Here is a 26,802-nt window from a genome sequence, read left to right on the forward strand (position 1 = left end):
CCGACGACAACAACATTTTAGAAACCATCTGTGAATGTTGACAAAAGGCAGTCAGGTCGTGGCGGTTAGTTGCATCAAGAAGTGTCAGTCAATGAAATCTGAGAGGGACAGTGAGAAAGATGACGCATGAATTACCCACAATGGTCAGTGATCGCCGACATGCAGAGGTTGACGACAAGTTGTGGTCTTCAACGGATAATTGCTAATGGTGGCTAGTTGTAGGTTGGAGTTTATGGGTCTCACGAGAAAAAGGAAAAGGAATTTGCATTCTAGGTGGCTTGCGCAAAGGAGAAGATGTAGGGGCACTTTTAGACTAAAATAACTTAAGTTTTATTTTTCTTTCTTTCTTTCTTTTTTTAACTCACATAAAAACACACATATTAGCTCTTAAGCTAAGTTTGATTTTGACCTAGTCAAAATCAAAGTTTTCTTCTTCTCTTTCTTGAATTCAAATCTTTCGATAAATTTTTCAAATTAAATCAAATAAATCATTTATCTTCGTCAATTTAATTAAATCTTGACTCCAAACTCTAAAATTAATGGAAAATAAAGTCCTACAATTAAAGATAGTTAATTCTTCTCAACAATTACCATCTAATCCAACTTCTTTCAAAATACTTGTCAAGATGAAATCCAAAAAAATTGAACTTGAATTTATGGAAATTAATCACATTTGAAAATGTGGAGCATTATATAAGTATGAAAAGAGAGTATATCCACAATGAACATCCAAATGAAAATAGAGAGTCCAACTCAAAAAGTTAGTTACAGGGATGTGTATATACAAAGAGAAGATAACTATAAAAAAAAGTAAAGTTTAGTAAAAATAATATAATATGAGATTTAAAAATTCAAATCAGCATTTAAAAGATTGAAGATTCTTTAAATACAAATTTAAAGAATTTTCAAATTAAGAACTAAGATTTATGCCATAACATATCCACATTAAAAGATAAAGTTAATTCACGTTAAATATCTGAATGGAAATTGATAGAGTCCTACTTGTGAATTTGATGAATTAAGTACAGTATAATTAATGGAGTTGTTGGATTAATTACAATGCAATTAAAGGAGTTGTTAAGGGCATTTATGGTGAAATTAAATACATCTTTGTCCTCCACAATCTTAATAATGTTAGAATTGTTGCAGCCAACGCAATACATGGTTAAACGAGAAAAACTATATTTAGAAGTTCGAGAAAACTTAGATTAAGTTAAATCAATAAAATGATTCGAAAATGCGTTTGTATGGATACAAATTTCAATAACTAGACGTCATGATAATGGTTCTTTTCATCTCACCTTGCTTTAAACAAAATTCTTAATTGTTGAATAATCATAACAAGGAAAGAGATTAAGAGCTAATGGACATTGAGAGTTTGATAATGGTCGTTTCTAGTCTAATTTGATGAAATATGAGGCTAATTTTATTGATAAAGACAAGAAACTATAAACCAAACTTTATGTTTCATGTTTAAAACGAAATTATGTTAAAGATGTAAACGCAATTTTTAAAATAAGAATGGATCAAAAACAATATGTATCTATATATTTCTGTTTAAAATGAAATTATAATAAATATAATAATAAAAATAATTTTAAAACTATATGATTTGGTTAGATTAATAGAAAATAGAAGATAAATATAAAAAGTCAAATTTAGGAAAAATAATATAATATAAGATTTGAAAATTCAAACCAAAATTTGAAGATTGAAAATTCTTGATATAATTTGGAAAACTTTCAAATAAAGATCGAGATTTATATCAAAATATCCTCTTATAAAAATGATGTCAACTGTCAAGCCACGCTAAATAATTGAATAGGCTTGATAGATTAATTATAGCGCAATTAGCGGTTAGATTTAATTACAATGCAACTACAAAAAACTTATAGAAGCCTTCTAGGATTAATAGAAAAGAGACGAGCGCGTTTCACACACTTTGCTATAATTCAAAACAATTTTGTGTTTTATTATTTTTCCAAATAAAAGTGTAATTAGTGTTACGGGACCAAATTTTCCAAGGAAAATTTCTAATTGCATATCTAAACCTTGGGGGGTTTTGTATGGAATGCCCCTGTTAGGGGCCCAAATGAAATTTGGCTCAAGATCTAAATTTGCTCAAAAAATGGCATTCTGCTTATGTTAGTTGTGTGTGAAAGACCATCTTGTCCCTAGACTGCACGCGAGGGTCTAGCGCTCAAACGAATTCTCGTTCCTTCCTCTTGCTTCTCGCACCTTCCTTTTGTTCTTCATTAGACACAACTGCAACTTTTTTCTTCGATTTTTTTCCTTTGTTCAGATTCTTCCTCTCGCTTCTCGCAATTACCTTTCGCTTCTCCTACTTCTCCCTCATTCCTTTCACTTCTCGTTCTTCTTGCTCCTTTTTCTTGTTCCCCATTAAGCACAATTGTAATTTTTTCTTTGATATTTTTCCTTTGTTCAGATTCTTCCTCTAGCTTCTCACTCCTTCCTCTTATTCCTCATCAGACACAACTGCAATTTTTTCTTCGAGAAAAGAACAATAAAAACGAAGAAGGAAGAGAAAAAAAATGGAAAACGAAGAAGAAAAGCGCAGGAAAAGAAGAAGAAAAAAAAGGCAGAAGAAAAAAGAAAAAGAAAAAACGAGCCGAGGAAGGAAAAGAAGATGCAGGCAAAAGATGAGAAGATGAACGGAAGAAGAACGTGGAAAAAAGCAATTTTTTATTTGGTTTTAGAATTGACGTCAAATTTCACGTGGATATTTTATTTTGAGTCATCAACCCAGTTTTTCGAAACTTTGTTGTATTAATTTAAAACTTAAATCAATAATTATATTAATTTAAACTCTAAATTTTTGTTAATGTATCAATTAATACTCTCCTTCAGGTTGAGTTCAAAAAATATATGTTTAGAGAAATTATTTCAAATGGTAAAACTGTTGAAAATATTTACAAAATATAGCAAAATTTTAGAACTCGTCTATTAGTATCTATCCGCGTCATCATTGATAGTTCTAAAATTTTATTATATCTTATAAATATTTTGATTCATTTTTCTATATTTAAAAATAGTCCAAACATATAATTATGAAACTTTACGAGTTTAATTGATTATGAAACTTTACGAGTTTAATTGATATGAGTCTCACATGTCCAAATTGACATCAATTTTTAAATATTTTAATTTCATATATTATATTATATTATATTATATCCTAAAAATTCAATCAAAATCCTGCAATTACTAAATTTATGGGTAAATTAAGGAGCATTTTATTTATTTATTGTTAAATTCCGACTATTTGTGAAGTCATTAGTTTATAATTTTCTGAAGTCCACCTTCAAATATAACAATGGACTCACCAAATTATTAAGCTTAAAAGGTAAGCAAGCAATTTTTTTTTTTCCAAACATGAAAGAAAGACTATGGAAAAACTTCTTTTTACCTTGATACCCCTCTTTTTTTATTAAATCTCCAAGTTAACGTCTACAAATTAACTTTTTTGCAAATATTGTACATAAATAAAATTAATAATCTCTGTTTTTTACTCAATTATAAAGATTTAACTTGACTGCAAGTGAGAAAAGAATAGGTTCAATTCATGCACTAAACAGAAATACAATCCATTGTCATCGGAAAGCATGGAAAAAGATAATTTTTTTTTAAAAAAAAGAGAAAAATTAACTTATAAGAAATGGACATTCAAAATCTCCATCCAGAAACCACAATTAACAGGGTTCATTTGTGCTTTGAATGGAGGTTGCCTTTTATCTTCAAAGTAAGAAAATGAATATTCATTCATTAGACTAAAAGAGAGCTAATAGTAACACTTCATTAATCTCAGTGCTTTCTACCTGGTCCACCAACTTTGTGCAGCAGAAAATGAAGGTTTAAGAAATGGGAGAAATCTCCTGACAAATGGATTAACTTTTCTCCCAACCTTAGCCCAGGCACTCTGATGAAACCCGGCAGTCATGGGGAAGTGATACATCAGCTTCAGTAGCTGCAAAGCAAACAGTTTCAAGGACATTAATACGATTGATTCTCCATAATGTGCTTACTCGAGTTCACTACACAGCTATTTCATGCAAGAAACGAGAGAAACAGAAGAAAACCAACCTGCCAGTACATGAATGTTTGCACAAAGTTTCGCTGCCATCTGCACGGAGAAATCAAGTTTATAGATTTAAAGAATAAAATGAATGTTTAAGAGATGGAAAGGAGAAAGGCAAGAAGGAACCTACGTAAATAAGGAGATGATCAGAAGGAAACCCAGTGCAATTTCAACATGTGAAGACAGAAGAGAAAGAGTGGTTGTATTTGATTCCACCCAAGCACAAGGCCGCTCCAACCATTTCCTAAGCAACCAAACATTAGATCAATGAATCTCAAACCCCACGGAGAAAAGAGTCTGAAATTAAAATCTAAGTACATGGTTTGCATCTACTGAAGGAAGTTCACACGCAGTTCAGCTATATGCAGAAAACTGAGATAAGAGATTTTATATACACACACACACACACACACTCAGATTACTGCCTCTCTCTGCAAAAGGTCGATTTTCAATAGGAAGAGCAGATTGATTTTTCGTAGTTGTGGAGGAGAGAGATGAAACTACTTTCACCTTGTAATAACTTCATTCATCTTTTCAGAGCTTTTTGGTTTATTAAAAAACAAACACAAGGCAAAATGGTTAATGAGAACTCAGATGATGCACCAAAAAATATATAAAATAGCTGAAAATGGGAAAAACACAGCTAACAAACCTAGTAGGAATTGCACAAAGAATTTTGCTGATGCATCCTGCTGAGATTGCATGAAATAGATGAAACCCAGAAAAAAAAAATAGAGCAAGTGCGATAATACGGAGATAATTTGGTAAACAGAGCTCAACACAGAACTCCACCTTCCTATCTTTACTATTCTCTTTCTTCCAACCCATAACTAACAGACTAATCCTCTTAACTTATTCACTTGCCAACAAAATTTCACCAAATCACCCGTACAGCTTCAGTATCTAACAATTTTCTCTACATCATGTCATCTCTAATCGGTGATACAACTGGTCTAGTATAAAAGTTGTGGGCAGAAGGGAATCATTTAATTGTAAGGATGTTAAACAAATAAAGATATATATATGATCCAGCAACCTAAATAGCCCAACCAAATTCTTGGTTTAAACTTCAAAGTAGTGTAATTGAGAATTATTTTGTAAAATAAAATAAAATTTTAATGGTTCAATGTGTAAAAAAAAGAAAACCAAATACTTAAAATGCTACAATTCATCATCTTTTCACAATTGAAACAAACCTCAAGCTATATCCATCACCTGACTTGAGTCATTCTAAGAAACTACTAAATTTGAAACAGAAAATTACTGCTGTATGATGATTTGTGATTATAGTTAGAAGAGGAATATACAAAGATTTACTTGGCATCCTGAGAGGCCCAAGCCAATCACCAAAATCTCCCTACCTTCCTAGCTGTAACAAGGAAATAAGAAAAAATGTTTCCAAAAGGAAAAACATTATATGCAAACATCCATGTGCAGATATGCTGTCATCGAATAGCCCAATCTCTTTATTTCATATATGCAAACAGGTTAACTTGAGAGAAACTCGCCACTTTACCTGTAGAAGAAAGATTGTGGGAAAGTACGCCTAAGGAACTTGGCAATCTGCTCAGCGGCTTCACATATAATCGGAATTAAAGCAACTGTAATGAAGGAGAAACCATTATACAAGGCATAACCAAGTAAAAAAATACTTAAAGTTAACTTTTTGATACAAGAAAAGGGTAAAAGGGAAGGCAGCAATACATTTAAGGCAGAGATTTGAAGCTACAAAGGTAACAGAGTAAATGAAGTAGACAAAAGTTTTTGTTGCAACAACAGCCTGGAAATAAACTTCCAAACCCTGCATATCAAATGCCCTGGGCATCTACAAGATAAAACAGGGTCAGACAAACCTTAAGGAACCCTAGCATGCACTAATTGACCAAAAAACTCACCCCACATTTAATGAACAAGGAGAACAGAGAGGAGCATGCAGTGCCCATAATAGAAAGCCGATAAGCCCTATGCGAAAGGTTTCTGGGTACCATTGGTATCATTGCAAACAATGCCACAATAAGCACCTACAGGGGATAAGGAATGAAAACAGGTAAGGTTGGATAAACCTTACTTGATTCTGCAAATAAAATCTAATTCTTCAGAGGTCTACTTGGCATACTTGAAAAAATATATATATTTAGAATGAGTAAAGAAGTTAAGATTAGCTCTCAGCCTCCCCTTTGTTTTCAAAGTATGGGTTACAACATCAATACAATTTAAGTAAATGCCATTTCCTTACATTAATTAAATCTACAAACATCAACCAAAATTTCATCAAATGTGGATTATATATTTGTCTTTATTAAGAGAGGAAAAAACTAAAGTCCCCATAAATTAAAATACAATTACCAAAAATATTTGATGAAGGCCAAGATATATAAAGTCGTGAAGAACTAATATTATGTAAGAACAGGTGCAAACGTATATTTAGAACTGCATTTCCCTAGGCATGCATCTATACTGTAAGGGAAAATAAATTCATTTACCCAGGCATTGAGTGAAAAAAGAACCATATGTCGATTCCAGCGTGAAGAATTTGAAATTGAGTCTGTAGTTGCCAACATTTCTGAATTTCTTTTAGCTGATCATATATTGTCAGTCAGTATACATATAACCTAATTAGTAAATCATGTATAAACCTGGTAACCTACAAGCAAGTGCTTGAAGGCAACTATTTCTGTCGTAAGACGTAAATAAAGATAAATCTCATACCTGAGCTCTGTTTCTGAGTCTGATCATTTGTAGGAGGTGAAGGTGCTGATTGCGAAGCTGGCTGAAAAAATGAACTGCTGACAGACATTGTCTCGACTACAAGATCAGGATCCTGCATATCAATTGAATTGCAGCAGTTAAATTGCTTTCCTTTAAGTAAAATAAAATTCAAAAAGGAAACTATGGATAAATAACCTGTCTCCTCCAAGGGAAAGACAACATTGAATAACAATGGCTATGATGTAGTGTGTTAGTTTTAATAATTTGGTTTAATTTTTTAACTTTTAGTTTCCTAAATACTTGTTATTTGTTAAACCCTGTCCTAAAGAGTAATCTTAAATATTAGCATACTTTTGAATCATAATAAAAACTTTAAAGTTATTTAGGAGAATTCTTTTCTTTGTGATATAGGCTACACCAGACTAAGCAGGCTATAAGAAACTCTCCTTATTCCTCTATAGATTTCGTTCTCTCTTTCCTTTTCACGACTCATTTTTACCCAATTATATGTCCTTTAAAAAAAAGATAAATAAATAAATAAAAAGTAAAACCATCACAGACATCAACCTAATTAGTGTTGAGCCATTCAAATTTTCATGACGTAATCATATGAATTTGTACAAAAACAAGAAATTTCAGATATTTGCACCAGCTGATGTATACAAAGGGAATGATAATTGATGTATAAATGACACATTTAACACAGCACTCATAAAAACATGATTAATCCAAAAATCTAATAAAAGACCACTAAAAACATAAAACATGTACACATGAACGATCACTGATGAAATCACAGTGAAAGCAGACGATCACTCAATGAAGCAAACAAATCCAATCAACCAACCAGAATCCTAGATATATCAGAGTATATACCAAAAGGCACGTGTCATAAATTTCAGCAGATTAAGAAGATCCTAGAACAATCACACCATATATGCACAGCTCAACAACTAATTAAGGAAAAAAGAAATCCCCATTAGAGTAATTCAAAAGAGCAAGTTAATTAACAATCAGAATTGAAAGGAACAAAGAAAATGCAGAAGAAGTAACAAAGGAACGATCTCGAAAAGCAACAGAGTCCAAGCAAAACAACACAGTCGGCAATCAAAACAAAAAACCCAATTACAAAAACAAAAAATTAACAAAAATCCATCATGAAAATCAAGAAACCCCAATAAAGGGTGTCCAACAAAGAAGGAAAAAATAGGGAAAACAACCAATAAACTCGATCATTTCACAGACATCAACAATCAAACTACACAGAAAAGAAAGGGCAGTTGCAATTAGATTGAGAGAAAGAGAGAGAGAACAAACGATGTAACGTTGATAGAATTTGCGTTTGAAATGATCGATGACGTCGGAGCGAGAAACCATGCTGGGAGGAATGAGACTGTTGGACCAGTAGTCGGTCCATCGGGAGTCGTTGTCGTAGTCGTATGCAGCCGCCGCAATTCGCTTAAACCTCTGAGTTTCTTCGCTGGTTTCCCCCATTTTCCTCTTTTTCTTTCTCTGTGCGTGTGACTGTGCGAGCAGAAGAAGACGAAGGATGACTCGTTTCTTCAACTTTTAACGTCGATCATTTCATTCTCTTCCCCGCCGATGTTTCTTCCTTCTATGATAACATCCAATCCTGCACTTTAAACGCCGTCGTTTTCTTCCTTATACGGTTAAATCACTTTTTCCTTGCGAGTTACGTCACGCGCATTCCATTTTTTTTGTTGGGTTAAATTTTTGTTTTGATATTGGATTTATTTTAGGTTAAATTATAAATAAATACCCTTCGAACTTTGTCTTCAAAATATTCCTATATTTTTAAAAATTATAATCTTATCCCTTTAACTTCCATAAATGTTTCAAAACTATTCTTTAAAATTTCAAACAAAAATAAAAATTTAGAGCTCTACAAAGATGACGATGTAATGATTCAATTCGTTTCATCATTTCACATCTCAATTTTTGTCCTAATTCTAAGGAATTTCTACTCCAATAATATTTTCGAAACATTTATAAAAGTTCAAGGATAATATTAAAACTTTTGAAAATATAAGCATATTTTTAAATAAATGGCAAAGTTCGAGGATATTTTTTATATATATAGTTTAACCTTAATTTTACTTCTTATATTTAGTTGTCCAATTTTAGTCCATGTATTTTTAATTAATCTAAATTTAAGATTTATGAAAAATATATAGGTAATATTAAATAAATCTCAAAATATATAGACCAAAATATATTTCAATCAATTGAATTTTAAACTAATACATATTGGTAATCTCTATGAAGTTGAAGGTATAATTATGTTGCAATCTCCTCTATTTAAAACTATAATATTTTTATGATAAAATGTTGAAATTATTATATTGTAAAAAATTTGTTTAAAGTTAACAATATAATAAAAGAAATTCCAAGGTTCAAATGAATGTATTCTTTTTTAAAAATTAAAATTTTAGCAAGGTATCAAATTTTATTGTATTAGATGTATCAATTATTGTTCACAACTTTCAATTTCACCCTTTTGCATTTTCTTTTTCCTTTTTACAACACCCTATTGCACTTTAAACTTTAAAAGACAGCAATTTTCAACGTCTTATAGAAGGCTTTGGTTTTAACATTTGTTCCATAAAAATAAATCAAAGTCATGCAAAATTCCTTATCTTCATTCTTGCCCCAACTCATTCAATTCTTCCTTGTGGCAAAAAATGAATGGGATTGAATTGAGATTGAATTGGAATTAAGAATCTTTTTGATACGAGAATTCTTAATTCTCAATCGCTAAAACCCTCAAATCATTTGGATTTCAACCCTAAGGATTGGGTTAAATACGGATTGCCTTAAGATCAAAACTCTCTAGACAAAGAACAAGTTTCTGAGTCTTAAATTCGAACACTCTACGAGATAAGATGATCAATCCCACTTGAATGTTCTTTGTATACAATTCAACATATGAATTACAAAATTCAAGAAGTTCTCTTGGCTAAACTTGAAAGAAGCCCAATGGTCAAAACTTAATTCATCGTGATCTACCTACATAACCTAATGGCAAGACTTAATATAGCCTCCCATCATAACAAAAATTACAAAGTTACTCCTACTTAATATGTCATAAAATTGATAAATTTGGGGGGGAAAAACCAAAATTACATCAAAGTTATTAAATAAAATAGAAATAATAATTTGATGCCTTGGACGGCTCATATCATATACACTTAGAATATCATGTTTATAAAATGATACACAAATATTTTACTTCAAAATACTTTATTGATTGAATGTCGATTGATGTTAGATATACTGCTGATATACTATTGATAAATTTGAAAGTTTGTTTGACATTTGTTATGTTACCAATATATTATTGATAATTTTGAAAGTTGATTGGTGTGTGATATATTGTTGATATATTATTGATATTTTTTTTAAAGTTCCTTGATATGTATTGATATATTACTAATATAATGTTGATACACTTAGTTGATTGGTATGTGATATACTGTTGGCATACTATTGATATTCTTGAAAGTTATTTGTTATGTAATAATATAAATTGATATACTATTGATGTACTAGTTGTTGGAATACAGAAACATGCAGCTGAAGAAAAAAGGATCATTAAATATTCTCATTCATCAATTTTGACATCAAAATAAGCATGTTCACAAAGAATTAAGAGGGTTTCAACATATACCTTTGAAGAACCTCTTGAATCTTGATCTTCAACTGCAATCTCTTTTTCCTTTGATTGTGAACCACCACAAGGTCTTCCCTACTATTCTCTTGAAGCCTTAGATTGAGTTGTGGGACTCAAAAACAATCTTGAATTATGGAAAAATGGAGAGGACTGGTTTATCAAGGTTGAAGATCTTTCTCAACAATTTCAGTCAATTGCATCAGTTTTTTCACTCAATTAAGAGTTGTTTTATTACATGACTCTCATGCAAAACTGATCACCACAAGTGATTCCAGCTCCTCCTTGAATTTGGTGGTGGAATTATGTGCAAGTGGGAAAATCCCACATTTGGATTTTCCCATTTTCAATTTCCTTTTTTAAAAAAAAAAATTGAAATTGATTTCAAAATCAAAACTTTTTCTAATTTTAATTCTTTAATTAAAATTGAAATTTTATTAATTTTACAAAAATTAATTCAATAATCAATTTTTCTAATAAAATTAATAATTAATAATTAATTAAATAATTTAATATCAAATATTAGGTTAATTTGTCACCAATTTCATTACCATTAATCCCTATTCATGAAATTAATATATAAATCATATTTATATATTAATTGATTCTCCAATGACTTTTACATCCAAATCACATATAATTACTAATTCCCTTAATTCAAATTCGAACGTTTCAAATCAACTTATCACACTATTCTAAGGCTAATCCGTTTATGAGCTAGTAGGGGGACCTAATGGACCTACATATCATGGGCTCCAATGATCCGAGATTAATTAGTTAAACTATTTATACCAAATTAACCTCCATTCATTAACTACTGGGTCACTCCACTAAAATCTAGAGTTGCACTCCCCTCACGGTAGATATATTGTGTCTACTCGATATAACCATGATTAGTAAATTAACCCTTCACAGGTTGTTCATAATAACGACTGGATCAAAAGGTTGTTTTACCCCCGAGATTACCTCTTATTCCTTAAATCCCACTGATCCTCTAATGAACAATTGGTTTGTGATCCGATCATCAAACCGAGTCCCTCTCGGGCCAATGAGAGGGTGGGGCCTCTTGTTCAAGACCCCGAGTTAGCACTTAAGGGAACAACCTCTCTACTATCTCTAAAAATGAGTAGAAGTGAATTCTGTCTTGCACCCTATGTCCTCAGCTATCTACTCGGTCTTACCCTTGAAATGGGAAGCTTATTGAGCTGGCGTTGTTGAGCCAACTCTCACCCATTTAAATCTAAGAATAATCCAGAAATAAACAGGAGTTCATAGTTAGCTCAGGATTAAGGAGGTCAAGTTACCTAGGCCGTCATTTTGAAATAGTCAATCTTAAATAATAAACAATGTTATAAAGTAAGAGTGACTTATTTCTTAGCCCGATCTTGTGCAAACTTATTGCACAAGACACCCCAACTCCTCATGTCACTATATGTATGAATCAAGATCACTTTTTCTATAGCACTTTACAACTCCTTGTAACAACTACAGAGTGGGCCGCATCCGATAGTGTTACCAAAGTAAGACACCCAACCTTATTCATATACTATAGATCATTTAGATTGTTTACTCGAACATGATTCATTCTTATGTCTCCACATAAAATTCAAGTACTGATGTAATAGTCATGGATCTTTTAGTTTATTGGATTTATTTCTAAAACGAAATAAGCAATTTATATATTCAATACAACTTTATTGAATCAAACTTCAATAACAACTTTATTTAATTTATCAAAATAAGCTTATTATTTACAAATCATGAGTTTTAGAGCATAAAACCCAACACTTGTAAGTTGTTTGATATCTATTATATTTGAGAGTTGTTTGATATGATGTACTATTGATATACTTTGATAGACTTGAAAGTTGACTAACTAATGTCTGATACACTCATATCTTATATTTGATATACTACTAATACACTTGGAGTATCATGCTTATAAAATGAAACATGCATGCTTTAAATTCAAAATAAGTTATTGATTTAATATTGCTTGTTGTTAGATATACACTATTGATACACATACAATATTGATTGATGTTAAATATATATACACCGATACACTTATGTCTTATTTTAAGTATTTACTAATTGATGTCTAATATACTCATGTCTTATATATGATGTACTACTGATACACTTAGAATATCATGCATATAAAATGGAACATGCATGCTTTAATTTTAAATAAATTACTAATTGAATGTTGATTGTTGTCAGATATAGTGTTGATATACACTTGTAATGTAGATTGATGTTAAATATATAATCCATATACGCATGTCATACTTCAAGTATTTACTAATTGATGTTTGATATACTAATATTTGATATTTAATATAGTGTTGGTACACTTGAAATATCATACTTATAAAATTATGTAATGTGGTCGCTAATCAAATTGGATCGAAAAGAAATGAAAATTCTAATTTAAATATTTTGTCATATCTGCCCATTTCTGAACATTGAAGACACCTTAAATGGGCCAAACAAAATAACATTAAACATATTTCAAAAGGATAATTAGAATTTAGCTATCTACCCCAATTTTCTCCCTTAATTTGGGAAAGTAACCCATTAGATTAGGCTCCAAACTTGCAATAATAGCAACGAGCGACGGATAGGATCAGGTAAAAATGGCCGGTTTGCTCGCATGGGCAGCGGACGTCGTGGGCGGCGGCGGCGGCGGCGGTGCGAACCACGACGACGAACAGATCACTTCGATTCCCATAATATTTACTCCAGAGCAGCAGAATTACGTTCGAGAATTGAATCAGAAAGCAGCTTCTCTCAGTCGCTCGGTCCGCGATCTGCGCCTTCGATTGCCTCCTCCCGACATCTCCCAACGGCTTCCCCACCTTCATGCCCACTCCCTTGCGTCCACGGCCGATCTTACTCTTCAATTGAACGCCCATTCTTCCACTCGCGAACAGGTTAGGCTTCTGCGATTCCTTTGTAGTTCTCATCTTATCAAATTTGTTATTTATAGATTCTAAATATTACTTTGAACTCATCGAATTAAAGGTTTAACGATCTCGGACTTTGACTCACGTTTGTGATTGTTGTCGACAAGTCTAAGTAGTTTATTTTTCCGGAAAATTCAATTGTTCACGTTAGATGTTGCATTGTTAGATATCTGTTATTGTTCTGTTCCGGGATCATTACAAAATTGTTTTATTCTTAGCTCGAGTATGTATTGGATTCCTATTTTTCAAGTTAAGAAATAATCTGGTAGACTGTGAACTGGATGAGCGAGTCTCAGATCCGATGCATGGCCTGCAGCTTCAAGCGGAGATGAATGCTGATTATTGCTTAACCCCTATTCTACTTTTTGGTGAGAGGTTCCGAGGGTTGAGAAAGGATTCATGCAGAATCTGAATTCACAAAGTGAAATTGATTAGATCAAACAATGTAAAAAGATTTGATGATAACTTTTGCCGAAGGTATGAGGTTTGGACTAGTTTGTGCATCTCTATGAGTTAAAACTGGTATTTAGAGAATGCTGGCAGTTTATGGAAACAAATATTAAGCTTTCTGTACCATGCATAAGGAAGAATTCTTGCTTTAAACTGATGGCAGGAGAAATGAGTTAGTAATACCCTAGAAATGTTCTTGCTATTGCTTCTGATAGTTGGTATGATTCTGATTGCCAGGTCCAATTGAGAGTGATATCACTACAGGAAGAAAATGTTGCATATGGAAAGGCCATATCAAATTGTGAAAACAAAATACAGGAAAAGAGGCAGGAAGCAGATTTGCTTATGAGCAAGTTAGAGGTAATGGTTAAAGATCCCAATTTTGTTTCCATTGCTGTTTCTAAGGCTCCGTTTGATAACAATTTCATTTTTAGCTTTTGGTTTTTGAAATTTATGTGGGTTTCCACCCAATTTTTCAATTATGGTGTTCATATTTGTTAAAGAAACACGTGAATTCCTAGTAAGATTCTAAAGAAGTATATAACATAGAAACTTAGGATGAAATAGTCTTTATGAGCTTAATTTTCAAAAACCAAAATTAAGCATCACATCGGTTTTCTGTGATCATAAATATTCATTTTATTTCCTTTGAGTTCTCCTACAGATGGATATATTAATTCTGCATTATGGAAGGGTTTAATTGCATTTCCATGGTATTACTGACTTGACATTAAAAACTCCTCAAATTGTTGGATAATTTCAAGCCATGCACATTTTTTTTTTTTATTTTTTTGTTAATTTATACTACAGGAGTTGGAAGAAACCACCAAGAATCTGGAAATCGAGCTAGAAAAAGCACAAGCTGCTCTGGAAAATGATGAATCCATCAACTTTGGAGAATTGACATCCAAACCTTCTAAAGTTGAAGCAGAACAAGATATGGAAGTATCAAAGTCTGCCTTGCTAGAAAAATTAGATATCAAGAAACAAGAGCTGGTCTGCTACCTTATTTTGATTAAATATTGTCTTTTTTCTTTTACTTTCATCCCTCTTCTCCACATTGCCTAACAGTCATTGCTGAGAAAATTTTGTTATTCTTCTAGAGTTCAATGGAAGATACAGTTAAAGAGTTAGAGAAAAGGTGGGTAGAAATTCAGGACAAATCTCTAAAACAGCCTTCACCAGGTATTTTTAATTCGTCATCATGTTAACATTGTTCACTTTATTCCTTTTTCAAAGACTTGATATCAAAGACATTTGCAGTTCAGAGAGAGAAAATGTTGGACAAGCAACTCCATAGTCTCATCGAGCAGCTAGCTGTAAAACAGGTGAATCTTACTTTTCTGGAGTCGGATGCTTAAACCTCGATTCGGATAACAAAATCAATTTTCAAGTATTTCCTATGTTTTTAGGCACAAGCTGAAGGTTTGGCAAGTGACATTCATTTGAAGGAGATGGAGCTGGAAAAACTAAATGCATCATTAAGGAGGCTTCAAAGTAGCAGCTCTGAGGCTAAAATTGCTCGGAATCGGTTTGGAAGAAGCATGTCTGACAAGAATTTTTCAGACCACTTATCTGACTCACACCACAGACTTCCTTGTCGCACCGGTGGTCGGAGTGAGAATCAACAGAGACTAATGCTACTCCGATCTGCTTTCGTGCTCTACATTTTAGCTCTACACATCGTGGTTTTCATCAAAATTTCATTCTGAACAGCCATATTCATCAGTATTTTCTGTATGTAGTAAAATTGTTTAGATATATAGAAACTTGATATCGAACGTACGCTATTTTCGAATAGAACACTATACAGTGAATCAAATATATAAACAAATCACCCTTTTGGATTCTCCAAGACAAAGCAATTGATGAATAGATGCAAACTTGTGTTGATTGTGTTTATTGGCATTTCATTCTTTCATTTACTAGGTGGAGTAATACAGATGAAGATCTGTGAATGTAAAAAGAAAAGAAATAATAACAATAAAGAATCAAAACCAAAAGCAAATCAAACATGACAAAACAAAATATAGTGTAAGAAACTTCATCTTTGATTCAACTCTGTTTGATGAGCAAACTGAACTCTCTCTTGAGCTGATCTGATGCCTTCCATTTTCAGCATGTGAAGCAAGAAATCACTCCAAATATCAATAGGACCAGGCAAGCACCAATGAACACAATCATTATACAAACTCACATTCCCTTGTGGCCAATGACCATATTTACTTGGATGGCCATCAGGTCTTAGCCACATTGCTTGTGTTGTATCTAGCAACCTCAACTTAAACCCATTCTTTCTTCCTTCTCTTTCAGCTCTTCTAAACTCCTCCATTTGAGTCATATAAAGCTCTAAATTCATACCTTCTAATGCTGAATCTTTGCTCTTAAATGGCTCTGTTCTCAAACAGTTCCCACCTTGATTCCATAGCCCATTTTCAAAGTGTGCAGGTGAAAAAGTCCTCAAGTAAGTGATTCCCTTGTAGCTGTCTGAGCTGAGAATGGCTTTGAAGGCTGTTCTGAAGGCCTTTCTGTAGCCATGGTAGATTCCCAACTCGGTTACGTTGTTGAGGAAGCAGTCATGGCAGCCGATGACTTTGCCATTTTCGTAGAAAAACATAGGGTGGAGAAACCATTGGCCGGACGAGATCATCACGTAATCGAATCCAGCTATTTGGGAAGTCCATGCTTCATCAAACTCATCCAAATATAGATTGAAGACGCCTCCTGTTGTTGATTCTTTTGATTTTACTAGATGGGTTGTCCACAAAAAAGCCATTGTGAAGTTATAGGACATGTATTTCCATTTCTTGAAGTGTTCGTCTCGGCTGGGTGAAACATCTATTGGATACTCCAGCTGAAAATCAACGAAGAAAGAGGTGTAAAGAATGAAGTAAATTTCACTAAAAGGGAAGTTTGATTGCTTTATGACTCTTTAGAAGCTAGCTGTTCTGAAGTAGTTTTCTGCTTTTTCAGAACAAAATCTAATGAAACATGTTTGAATGATAAGTTTATCCCCCTTTCGTTTTCTTTTACCTATTTCTTTCATATGATTTGTTTTTGAAAACCATTAAGTTGGTTTAACTTGAACAATGAGGTAACAATCTTGACCTCAACACACATCAGAAAAGAGAAAAGAAATATCCTAAGGTTTCTTATTAATTGAAGATTTTAAAATGTACGCGAAAACAAGAGCATTTATGTAATTTCGTTAGTTTAAATAATTTTAATAAATTTTTTTTAGAAAAATTTTAACAAAATTTTAACTAATGTATATGATCTAAAGGTCTGTAGTTTGAATATCTCCTAAAAAAAATTAGGATAAGAATTGACGAACTTAAAACTTTTGAAATTTATGGATAAAATAGAGATGATCCTATCAAATCAATGACATTTTATATTTAACTTAAGATTTAAAATCATTTTAAAAAAACCCCATTTTTAATAGTATTCAAACTAAAAGTAAAAAGTTGATTTTCAAAACATTAAGTCCTCATCCTTCAAACATGATCAAGGGTGTCTTAGTACAAACTAATTTTTTTTTCCGTGTCAAAGAAAGCATAACTCATAGCATATGTGATTTGAATCTTCCAACCTCTATTATACGATTTTTTTTTATTTTTTTATATAATTTCAATAACAAGTACAACTATAAACTGAAGTTGATTTAGTATTTTTTTTTTTATATATATAGTAGAGAAGAAAATTGAACTTCTGGCATCGAAATTGATAATACATTATTTATGCTAGTTAAATCATGCTCATTTTGATCCTTGATTTAATATCAATGGTGCTAAATTACTAATTTCTCCTTATTTTTATTGACAGTGTTTTAAATCCATAAATTATAGTTGCATAGTCTTTAATCCTTAAAAATTGTTACCTCTCTAAAAAGTACTAAACAATACTCACTAAGAACAACAAACATGTTTTTATTTATAAATAAAGATTTGATTAACTAGGAAATTTAGTGGAATCCCTATGTCATTGATCTCTGTAAAGATTCTCATAATATTAAATGCCTTATCTAGATCAATATCACATGGTGTGTTTGAGGGGTTTTCTTTAGAAAATAATAATAAAAGGGAAGAGGTGTTCAAGGGACTAACTGAATTTTTCTATCATGTAAAAAAAAAAAAAAAAAAAAAAAAAAAAAGAAAAAATTTAAACTATTAATTTAACGTCTAGCAAATCCTCAAATCTTAAAAAACATCTCATATTTATTTGATACAAAATTGAAAATTTTAAAAGTAATTAAATAAAAATTATAGATTTATTAGACAGATTTTAAAGTTTAATACACCCACTAGAACTTTTAAATATTTAATATATTTTATCAACCAAAACTAAAGTTAGAGACCAAACTTATAGTTTAACCGATAAATATATTGCATTGATTCATAATTTTTCACATAAGGTTGTTGATCTCTCATAACCTAACCTATACAAGATCTATTGGTTTAGTAAGAAAATAGCAATCTAGGGCCTATTTATTAACAAAATTTGGAATTTGTATTTTGTTATGGTTTCTTATTTTCTAAATTAATAATAAATTTGCTTTTTATTAATACTTTATTACAAAGAAGTGAATTTCAAGTTGCATTTGCTATCTATAGAAAATTTCGGATAAAAAATCCATAAAAATTATTATCAAACAACACAGATGTTTGCTTTTTATATAAAATTAAAAATAATTAAAGGAAAATTTTTATAGATAAAAAATATCAAACTATTACAAAAAGAGTAAAAGAAAAAAAAAACACTAATAAACACTGCTATATTTTTATCTGCGTCTATCAATGATAAATTTCTATCAATTTCTATTACGGATAGATCTATCAAACCTCAATTAAAGAAGATGAAAATTTTGTTATTTTGTGTAAATAATTTTTCTTACTTTTCTATTTTTTAAAATTCTCTATAATTAAAAGTTAAAAAGGAAAAAAAGTTTAGATTCTCCAATGTGACTTACCCCACACTCCCAAGATTCTAAAACAAAATATGCCATAAAGAGGTATTTTTAAATATTCATAAATGATTTATTATTACATTGAATTCCTATTACTTCTCCCTAGTACCATGAAACCTTTTGAAAAAAAAAAAAAAATCTAAAAAAGGAATACCAACAAAAATTTCCAGAGTAAGGGATCCAATTAAACTAAGGTTTAAAATACAATACAAAAAAATTTATAAACAAATACAAGAAGAAAAAAAGGTAATTTAAGCATTAAAATAAAAAGATTCTAATTAAATTTAATTAAAAAACCCTTCTTTTTTATATTTTTTTATATTACCAACACTTCAAAAAATGTGAAATCAAAATAAAGAAATTCCACCACCAACCATTCACAATTTTCAAAAAGGTAAAAAGTATCAAAACTCATTATCAATCCATCAAAACCTTACACAAGATTTATGAAATTAAATCTTTACACTAATCTTTTTCTTTTAAGTAAAAAAAATATAAACTGTAAATTTTATGAGAATTTCAACTTCTAAATTAAGATAAATGGCGGCAACTAATTTTATGTCATAATTTTTTAATAAAAAAAGTCATTTAAAAAATAAAAATGGCACGTGATACATTTTTATTAGAAGGTAACCGAAGATGACTAGTTTTTCCGATTTCTAATGTTAAAAAATATTTAGTATTTGTGTTCACACTTGAACAGGTAAAGATGTTGACGTAACAAAAATTTTTTTAAGGAAAGTAAAAGAGGGTAAAAAAAAGTTACCTTAGAGAGGAGGCAGATGAGAGACTGAACATGATTCCTGGCAATATTATCCCCCACAAACGCGAACGCCTTATGCCTCATCAGCTCCAGAAACTGCGCCGGATTAAACGCCGGCAGCTCGCACCCCTCCGGCCGCCACCGCCATCGGAGGAATCCGGCATCGGGTCGGCCGTACTTAAAGCAGTTCAGATGGTCGTGGATCGCCCAGCAGGTGTCATTAGTGTAGGGGAGAGCGGCGTTAGGGTTGGAATTAGGGATCCAATCGCCGATGGCGAGATCACAGGGGAGGGCGGAGAGAATGGAGAGATTACCGGAGGCGAAGATTTGGGGGCGGAAGGCGGCGGAAGCGGCTGCTGCAGGGGATTCGAGAGAGGTTTTGAGGAGGAGAAGGGAGTAATTGAGGAGAGGGAAAGTGAGAGGGATGGTAGTGAGGATCAATAGAGCTAACGCTCCGCCGAGAATGGCCATTAGGGTTCTGTATTGGCCATTTTTGCAGGGGCGGAGGTCGGTGGTGGTTGCTTGGCCTTGGAGCATCATTGGAGAGAGAAAGATGAAGAGAAAACCAAAAAAAAAAAAGAAATTTGATAATTAATATAATGAGAGAGAAAATTTATAAAAAATTAAAATAAAAAAAAAAAGAGAGAAAAAAGTGGGAGTGAGAAAGGACTAAAGTCTAGATTAGTGAAATGGAAGTACTACCATAATTTATGGGAGTCATGGAAAAACAAATTAAATGTGTTCTTACAACTGGAAGGTCGGTACTTCCCTAATATCTACCGTAATTTGATTCGTCATTAGATGATATATTATTTTAATTAATAAATTTCACATCATTTTTCTTAATGCTTCGAATTCTAAATATTTCTTTAATTTATATATTATTTGATTAAATTATAAAAAATGTCCCTAAATTTTACATTTTAGGTAAAAAAAAAATGGCCCGATCAATTTATTTGAAGTTTTTTTTATGTTGGAAAAGAACGAATTTTTAAATAAATTATATAAATATCCTCATTCTTTTTCATATGTACTCTCATATTTCTCTTAATTTTCCAATCTTTAGCTTACACCAATTTTCTCAACAACCAAAACATACCAAAACGCTGTGATGTTGAAGGCCCACTCATGAAGTGCCTTGGAGAGTAAATTGGAAGGAGTGTCTCTTCATGCTCACGTATCAAATGGAGAGCGATGTGGCACTACAAGATAGCACTGTAATGCTTGCCTAGCAGACTGTCTCTATGAATGGCACAGGACACAAATGTCATAACGTTTAAGCAACGTCGTTCCTCCCCTTGCTCGAATGCATTGTTTTGCCTCCCGTTGCTTGCTAATTGCTCCATTTAAGCTCAAATCGCATCCGAAACGTCCTGACAACTTCTTTTGCTCGATAACCTATCTAAGAATTAAAATAAAATATTCAGTTTGATCCCTTAAAAATGTAATGAAAATGAAAATGAAATAACCAAAATTATCACTTTTTAAAAATACAAGAACCAAAAAGAATCAAAGTTGAAAGTATAAGGACCAAAATGAACATTTTAAAAGTATAGAGACCAAAATGAACAAAAGTTGAAAGTATAAGGGCTAAAATTAACCTTTTGAAAGTATGGAGACCAAAATAAATGAAAACAAAAAATACAACGACCAAAGTTAAATACTTAAATCTATTTCTTTAATTTAGTCACTAAACTTTAAAATATGTATCTATTTGATTTGCAAACTTTGTTCATATAATTTTTACATTAATTTCAAATAGGTCTTTAAAACTTTAAAGTAATGTTTAATAAGTTCTTAAACTTTTAATTTTGTGTTCAATAGTTTTATAAATTTTCAACTTTGTGTAGATTCTTATTTTTTTATTTTTCTTTTTTATAATTTCATGGATCTAATATTCACAAAAGAGAAAGTTTAGCTATTTGACATTAAATTTAAATTTATATAGAGTAGATATTTTGAATATTTCAAGGACCTAATAGACATAAAAAAATATTTGTGGACGAAATAAACACAAATCTAAAAGTTCATGGAGTAAACTTGTAATTTAATCTTTGTTAAACTAGGAATTTAGTTCAAATTTATGTCAAAGTTTGCGAAACTTTTTGGATCTTTTCACCATTAGAGTTTATTTTAAGTGTGTGTAATTTTTAAGATCTACTATTGGTTAAAACATATAGTTTCAAGATTCAAATCCCACCACTCAGCCACATTCTAAATAAAGACTTTTTAAGAACTTTTCTAGAGAAAATTCTTGATTTTTTTTTTTTTTTTATAAAAAAATTCTAATTCTAGGTTTGATTTTGTGGGTATTTATTTTAGGAAAAAAATAATTTACACCTTATAACTTTGGAGGTTATATCAATTAAAACCTACAACTTTGGAGGTTGTATCAATTAAAACCTTCAACTTTCATAAGTATATCAATGCACACTCCTTTAAATTTAGATCGAAGATATCATGCAAAACATATAATTGTTTCATTTAAAACTTCTAAATTGCTATAAACTAAGTGAATCAATGTAGGTTTTTCATTAAGATTACATTTGAAAAATCGTTTTTACACATATTTATATTCTTTCAAATATAAAATATAAATATATATATATATATCGAAAGCTTAAAATGAAACACTTACAAGAGTTTGAAGGTTTAATTAATAAAACTATAACATCTCACATGATGTATTTATCAAAAACAAGATGTGAAGAAAGGTGTAAATTTATATACTTACGAAAGTTCAGAATTTAAATTGATATAATTATTAATTTAGGGTTTAAATCTATTACAATCCTAAAGTTTAGTATATATTTAATTATTTAGGATGATGGAGATAGGTGGTTTTGAGTGGGTTCAATGAAGTTAATGGTGTGGAGATATAACTTGAGTTAGAAGTTTGTGGTGAATTATTGTTGGAGAGTTTTTAAAGATGGAGACTTCTTCATAGATATAGTTCTAAAGTCTATATTAGATCGAACACTTGTAATTGCATATGGATTAATGGTGCGGCAAATTGATGATATTGAATAATTTATGATTTGATCTTTTAGTTTCATCTAATTTGGATCTTTCAACTTAGAGATTTTTTCTGATTTTACTTGTTTTAAGAAGTTTTATAATAAGAATAAAGGGAATCCGGATCATAGACGACCTCTTGATTGTCGATATATTCGTATGTCAGTTGAGCTATACTTGCTTTGATATCTTGTTTTAAGATGTTGTTTGAAGAACTATTAAAAAATTGAGAAAAATATTTTTTGATCCTAAGTTTTGGGTTTAGTTACTATTTCGTTGTAAGTTTTATTAAAATGTTACACTTTTAACCCTTAAGTTATGAGTTTGATTTCAATTTAGTTCATATGTTTCAAAATGTTACAATTTTACCCTTAATGTTTGAGTTTTGTTTCAATTTGGTCAATAAATTTCAAGATTTACATTTTTAACATTGATTTTTACTAAATACCCACTTTCATTCTTTGGCGTTAATGTCTTTAATTAATTTAAAATAATTATGAAACGAAATGAAATTTTAATACTGGTAAAAAAAAATAGTGAACTTAATTAACTATAATTTTTTTAATTTTTTTAAATTAATTAATAGATATTAACATTAAAGACCAGAAGTGAGTATTTAGTGAAAAATCAAGATTAGAAGTTTAAATCTTGTAACCTAGGGACCAAATTAAAACAAAACTCAAACTTCATGGATAAAATTGTAAAATTTTGAAATGTAAAATTAAATTGAAATTAAACTCAAAACTTAAGAACTAAATATGTAATATTTTGCAACTTAGAATCAAACCAAAATTTAGGAAACAAAAACATATATTACTTAGAAAAGTTGACCTAATAAAAATCCAACAAAAAGAGAACAATAAGAATTCAAAATTTTAAATTAATCATCGACAATGGATAACTCAAATAACATAAGATACGCAAATTTTCGACCTATATAACATGTTATATGGAGTAAAAGTGGATTTTGAATTTTGTGTAGCCATGTGCAAGATGCATACTTTTCAACAACTTAAAATAAAATTAATATTAAATTTGTTACATAATAATGAATAAAAACTTTTCCTCACTATTATTTTAGATATGACATATCTTTGCTATATAAAAAACATTATTTAGTAATATAAACAAATCACCAAACGATAACTCTTCTCAAAAGAAATGGGTAGGAATCTCATATTCTCACTTAAACTTTGTTAGTAACTAAGTACCCAACTACAAATTATAAGGACAAATAGTTTTTGGTCGATGGTGAGTCTAACTAGTTTCTATTTAATTGTTAGGTTTCAAAATGTTATACTTTATTCTTGAGTTTTGAGTTAATTTTTATTTGATTCTTAAATTTTTAAAATGTAGTTTTGAGTTTAATTTGTTGAGAGAAAAAATATATATAAATGGAATACACACTAGCAAATTGATTACGCCTCAACTAGATACAATACACTTGGAAGAGTGGTTTCCAAAAACTTTTGAAGAGGAAAAATGGTAGAGAATTTTTAGAGAGAATGTAAAGGCTCAGAGGCTAGGTTTTATGTAATAAAACCCCTTACCGTAAATGGACTGTAAGGATATATTTATATGGACAAGGGTTAACCTCTTCTTCAAAAATTTTTCTTTATACCTTTAGTGTTAATTAATTAAATAACCATTATTTAATTAATTGACATATTAATTAAATAACCATATATTAAGTCCTATTTAATATACATTTAATTAATTATCATAAATATCATTATTTATACCAACCTCCAATCTCCATTATTTCTTAATCAATTGATTAACCATTAATGAATCAATTAAATTATTATATTAAATCATATTTATTATGGAGTTAATTAGCATATAAATATCACACATTTATATGTGTACATCTCTTTATGAATACAATTCATATGAATCTAATATTTGAATCTTATTCAAATATACCTCTCTTATATAATTTGGATTATAGATCATATCTATAATTAACCATTATATATTAATCTCATTAATATAAAATTTTCTCATTTGATTTGAACAATTTAAATCATTCCTCATTACTATCCTTTAGTGAACTAATAAGGAGACCTTGTGGACCTACAAATTAGAAGCTCCAACGATATGCGATTAATTGATTGAACTCCTTTAATCCAATTAATCAATATTCATTAACTACCGATCACTCTACTAAAGACCGATAGCTGCACTTGAAGATGTCCAAAAAATCCGTAGGGTCGGGGTCCTGCGGGGACCCACCTCGAACGGGGCAGGGAATCCCCGAATACACGGGGAATGGGGGAGGGAGTGGGGAATTTTTTTTCCTCATTTACAGTTCGGGCCGGAGACGGGAAATATATTCTCTGACCCCGACCCCGACCCTGGTCCCACTCCGTTTACCCGCCCCGTCCCGACTTTGTATATAAATTATAAATTTTTAATACGGGATCGGGGTTGGGGGTCAGGGAATATATATATATATAATATATATATATATATATTATATATATTAATAAGACTTTATTAAGATAATTATGGATATTTAATTATTTAGTTCAAGATTTTTATTAACTTTAAATTTTTAGATGTTGTAATATTTAAGTTAGTTATGCTTTAAATATTGAATTTTAATTTTTACAAATTATGAGATTTTAAGCATTTTAGTTTATATTTTTTTAAAATTGCATGTGTATTATTGTTTTAATTAGTAAAATTGATAATATTTCATTTAAATGAAAAATTCCATTGAAAGTTTAAAGAATTGTAAAAAAAATTTAATACTGAAATTAAGAAAAATATTAGAGAAAAATAAAGGCAAGGAATTTTTCCCTGCGGGGAAACTTGAATCCCGCGGAATCCCTTCCCCATTCCTCGCCGGAAAATTTTCGCAGGGACGGGGAATGGAATAGGGGGGTGGGGACGGGGATCTCCCGTCTCCTTACCCCATCCCGTGGACATCTTTAGCTGCACTCTTCATACTATAGATATATTTTTGTGTCCATGGATATAACCAATCAATAAAGTGATGACCCTTCACAAATGCTCATAACTACAGCTGATTTAAAATACCGTTTTACCCCTACAGTTACATCTAGCTTCTTAAGTACCACTGATTCCTCTAATGAACAAACAGTTTATAGTCCAACTATAAACTAACATCTCTCAGGCCAGTGAGAGGTTGAGGCCTCATTGTTCAAGATCTGAAACTGGCTATTAAGGGAGTAATTTATCTACTTTCCTAAGGAATTGAAAGGAGTGAATTCTATCTTGTGTAGTTGTGTTCCCAGCTCCCCAATCAGAAAAATCCAAAATGGTAGGCTTATTGAGTCGGATATTATGGCTACTCTCACCCATACAGATCAAAGGATTGTCATAAAAAATAAGAGTTCATAACTCACTTGGAATTAAGGTCAAGTCTCGTATGGTCTTCCTAGTGAAATATTAGTTTCTTCAAGTAATGGTGTTATAAAGAGAAACTAATTATTTTGTGGTCCGATCTATGTATAAACTCCTTTATACAGGATACCCACACTCACATGTCTTTACATGAATAATATGGTTCATATTTTTTGTAACACTTACATCTCATGTAATAGTTACAAAGTGGGTCGTATTTACAATGTTATCAAGATAAGGCACCCAACCTTCATCCATTTACTATAGACCTTTAGGTTATTACTTGAACATGAACCACTTGTATGTCAACCACATACTGTTCAAGTGAGATCATATAACTTTGGATCTTAGTTTATTGGATTGAATTAATATTGTCTAAATGTCAAATAAAATACCTCTGATTTTATTAGATAAATAATTTGTGTTAACAAAACTATAAACCACAAGATACACTAAATTTAGGACACCAATCCCAACACATGAAGCACTACAGGCATTGAGGAAGAAGGGCTAGGCGTCCAACTGACTTGTAGAAGATCAACCCTGCATCCACTATTGTCTGGTGGTGTCCAAAGGCCTAGTTTCATGTCTGTTGAAGTTGGTAAGCTAAGTTTAGGGCCAATAAGATATCCTAAGGTTACTCTAGTCCTAAAAATGAGGTTCTAAGCTAATATTGGGCTAGTGCAGGCCCGAGATTCGAGGAGGAACTAGTAAACCGAAAGACTTGGATGAAGGGGAAAACTCTACTAGTAAACTGAGAATTGTTTATTTTTA

At 31.0% G+C, this 26,802-nt stretch overlaps 3 protein-coding genes across 3 annotated transcripts; 1 reads left to right on the plus strand and 2 right to left on the minus strand.

Moving 5' to 3' along the window:
- Positions 1-3,589: 3,589 nt before the first annotated feature.
- On the minus strand, positions 3,590-8,428 carry LOC120067410. Its single transcript, XM_039018979.1, has 9 exons — positions 8,123-8,428; positions 6,806-6,917; positions 6,580-6,674; positions 5,992-6,117; positions 5,801-5,921; positions 5,613-5,697; positions 4,227-4,340; positions 4,102-4,141; positions 3,590-3,985 (listed from the first exon to the last, which is right to left on the minus strand). Exons 1-9 carry the CDS (start codon positions 8,297-8,299, stop codon positions 3,833-3,835), a joined length of 1,023 nt encoding a protein of 340 aa, XP_038874907.1. The 5' UTR covers positions 8,300-8,428; the 3' UTR covers positions 3,590-3,832.
- Positions 8,429-13,050: 4,622 nt separating this feature from the next.
- On the plus strand, positions 13,051-15,767 carry LOC120084134 (golgin subfamily A member 1). The gene is made up of 6 exons (XM_039040036.1): positions 13,051-13,429; positions 14,150-14,272; positions 14,723-14,908; positions 15,016-15,097; positions 15,176-15,240; positions 15,325-15,767. The coding sequence occupies exons 1-6, from the start codon at positions 13,133-13,135 to the stop codon at positions 15,622-15,624; spliced, it is 1,053 nt and encodes a 350-aa protein (XP_038895964.1). The 5' UTR covers positions 13,051-13,132; the 3' UTR covers positions 15,625-15,767.
- Positions 15,768-15,785: 18 nt separating this feature from the next.
- On the minus strand, positions 15,786-20,268 carry LOC120084126 (protein trichome birefringence-like 19). The gene is made up of 2 exons (XM_039040027.1): positions 19,645-20,268; positions 15,786-16,766 (listed from the first exon to the last, which is right to left on the minus strand). Exons 1-2 carry the CDS (start codon positions 20,179-20,181, stop codon positions 15,957-15,959), a joined length of 1,347 nt encoding a protein of 448 aa, XP_038895955.1. The 5' UTR covers positions 20,182-20,268; the 3' UTR covers positions 15,786-15,956.
- Between the last annotated feature and the right edge of the window lie 6,534 nt (positions 20,269-26,802).

Source organism: Benincasa hispida, chromosome 1 (assembly GCF_009727055.1).
Source record: "Benincasa hispida cultivar B227 chromosome 1, ASM972705v1, whole genome shotgun sequence".
In the NCBI taxonomy this organism is placed as follows: domain Eukaryota; kingdom Viridiplantae; phylum Streptophyta; class Magnoliopsida; order Cucurbitales; family Cucurbitaceae; genus Benincasa; species Benincasa hispida.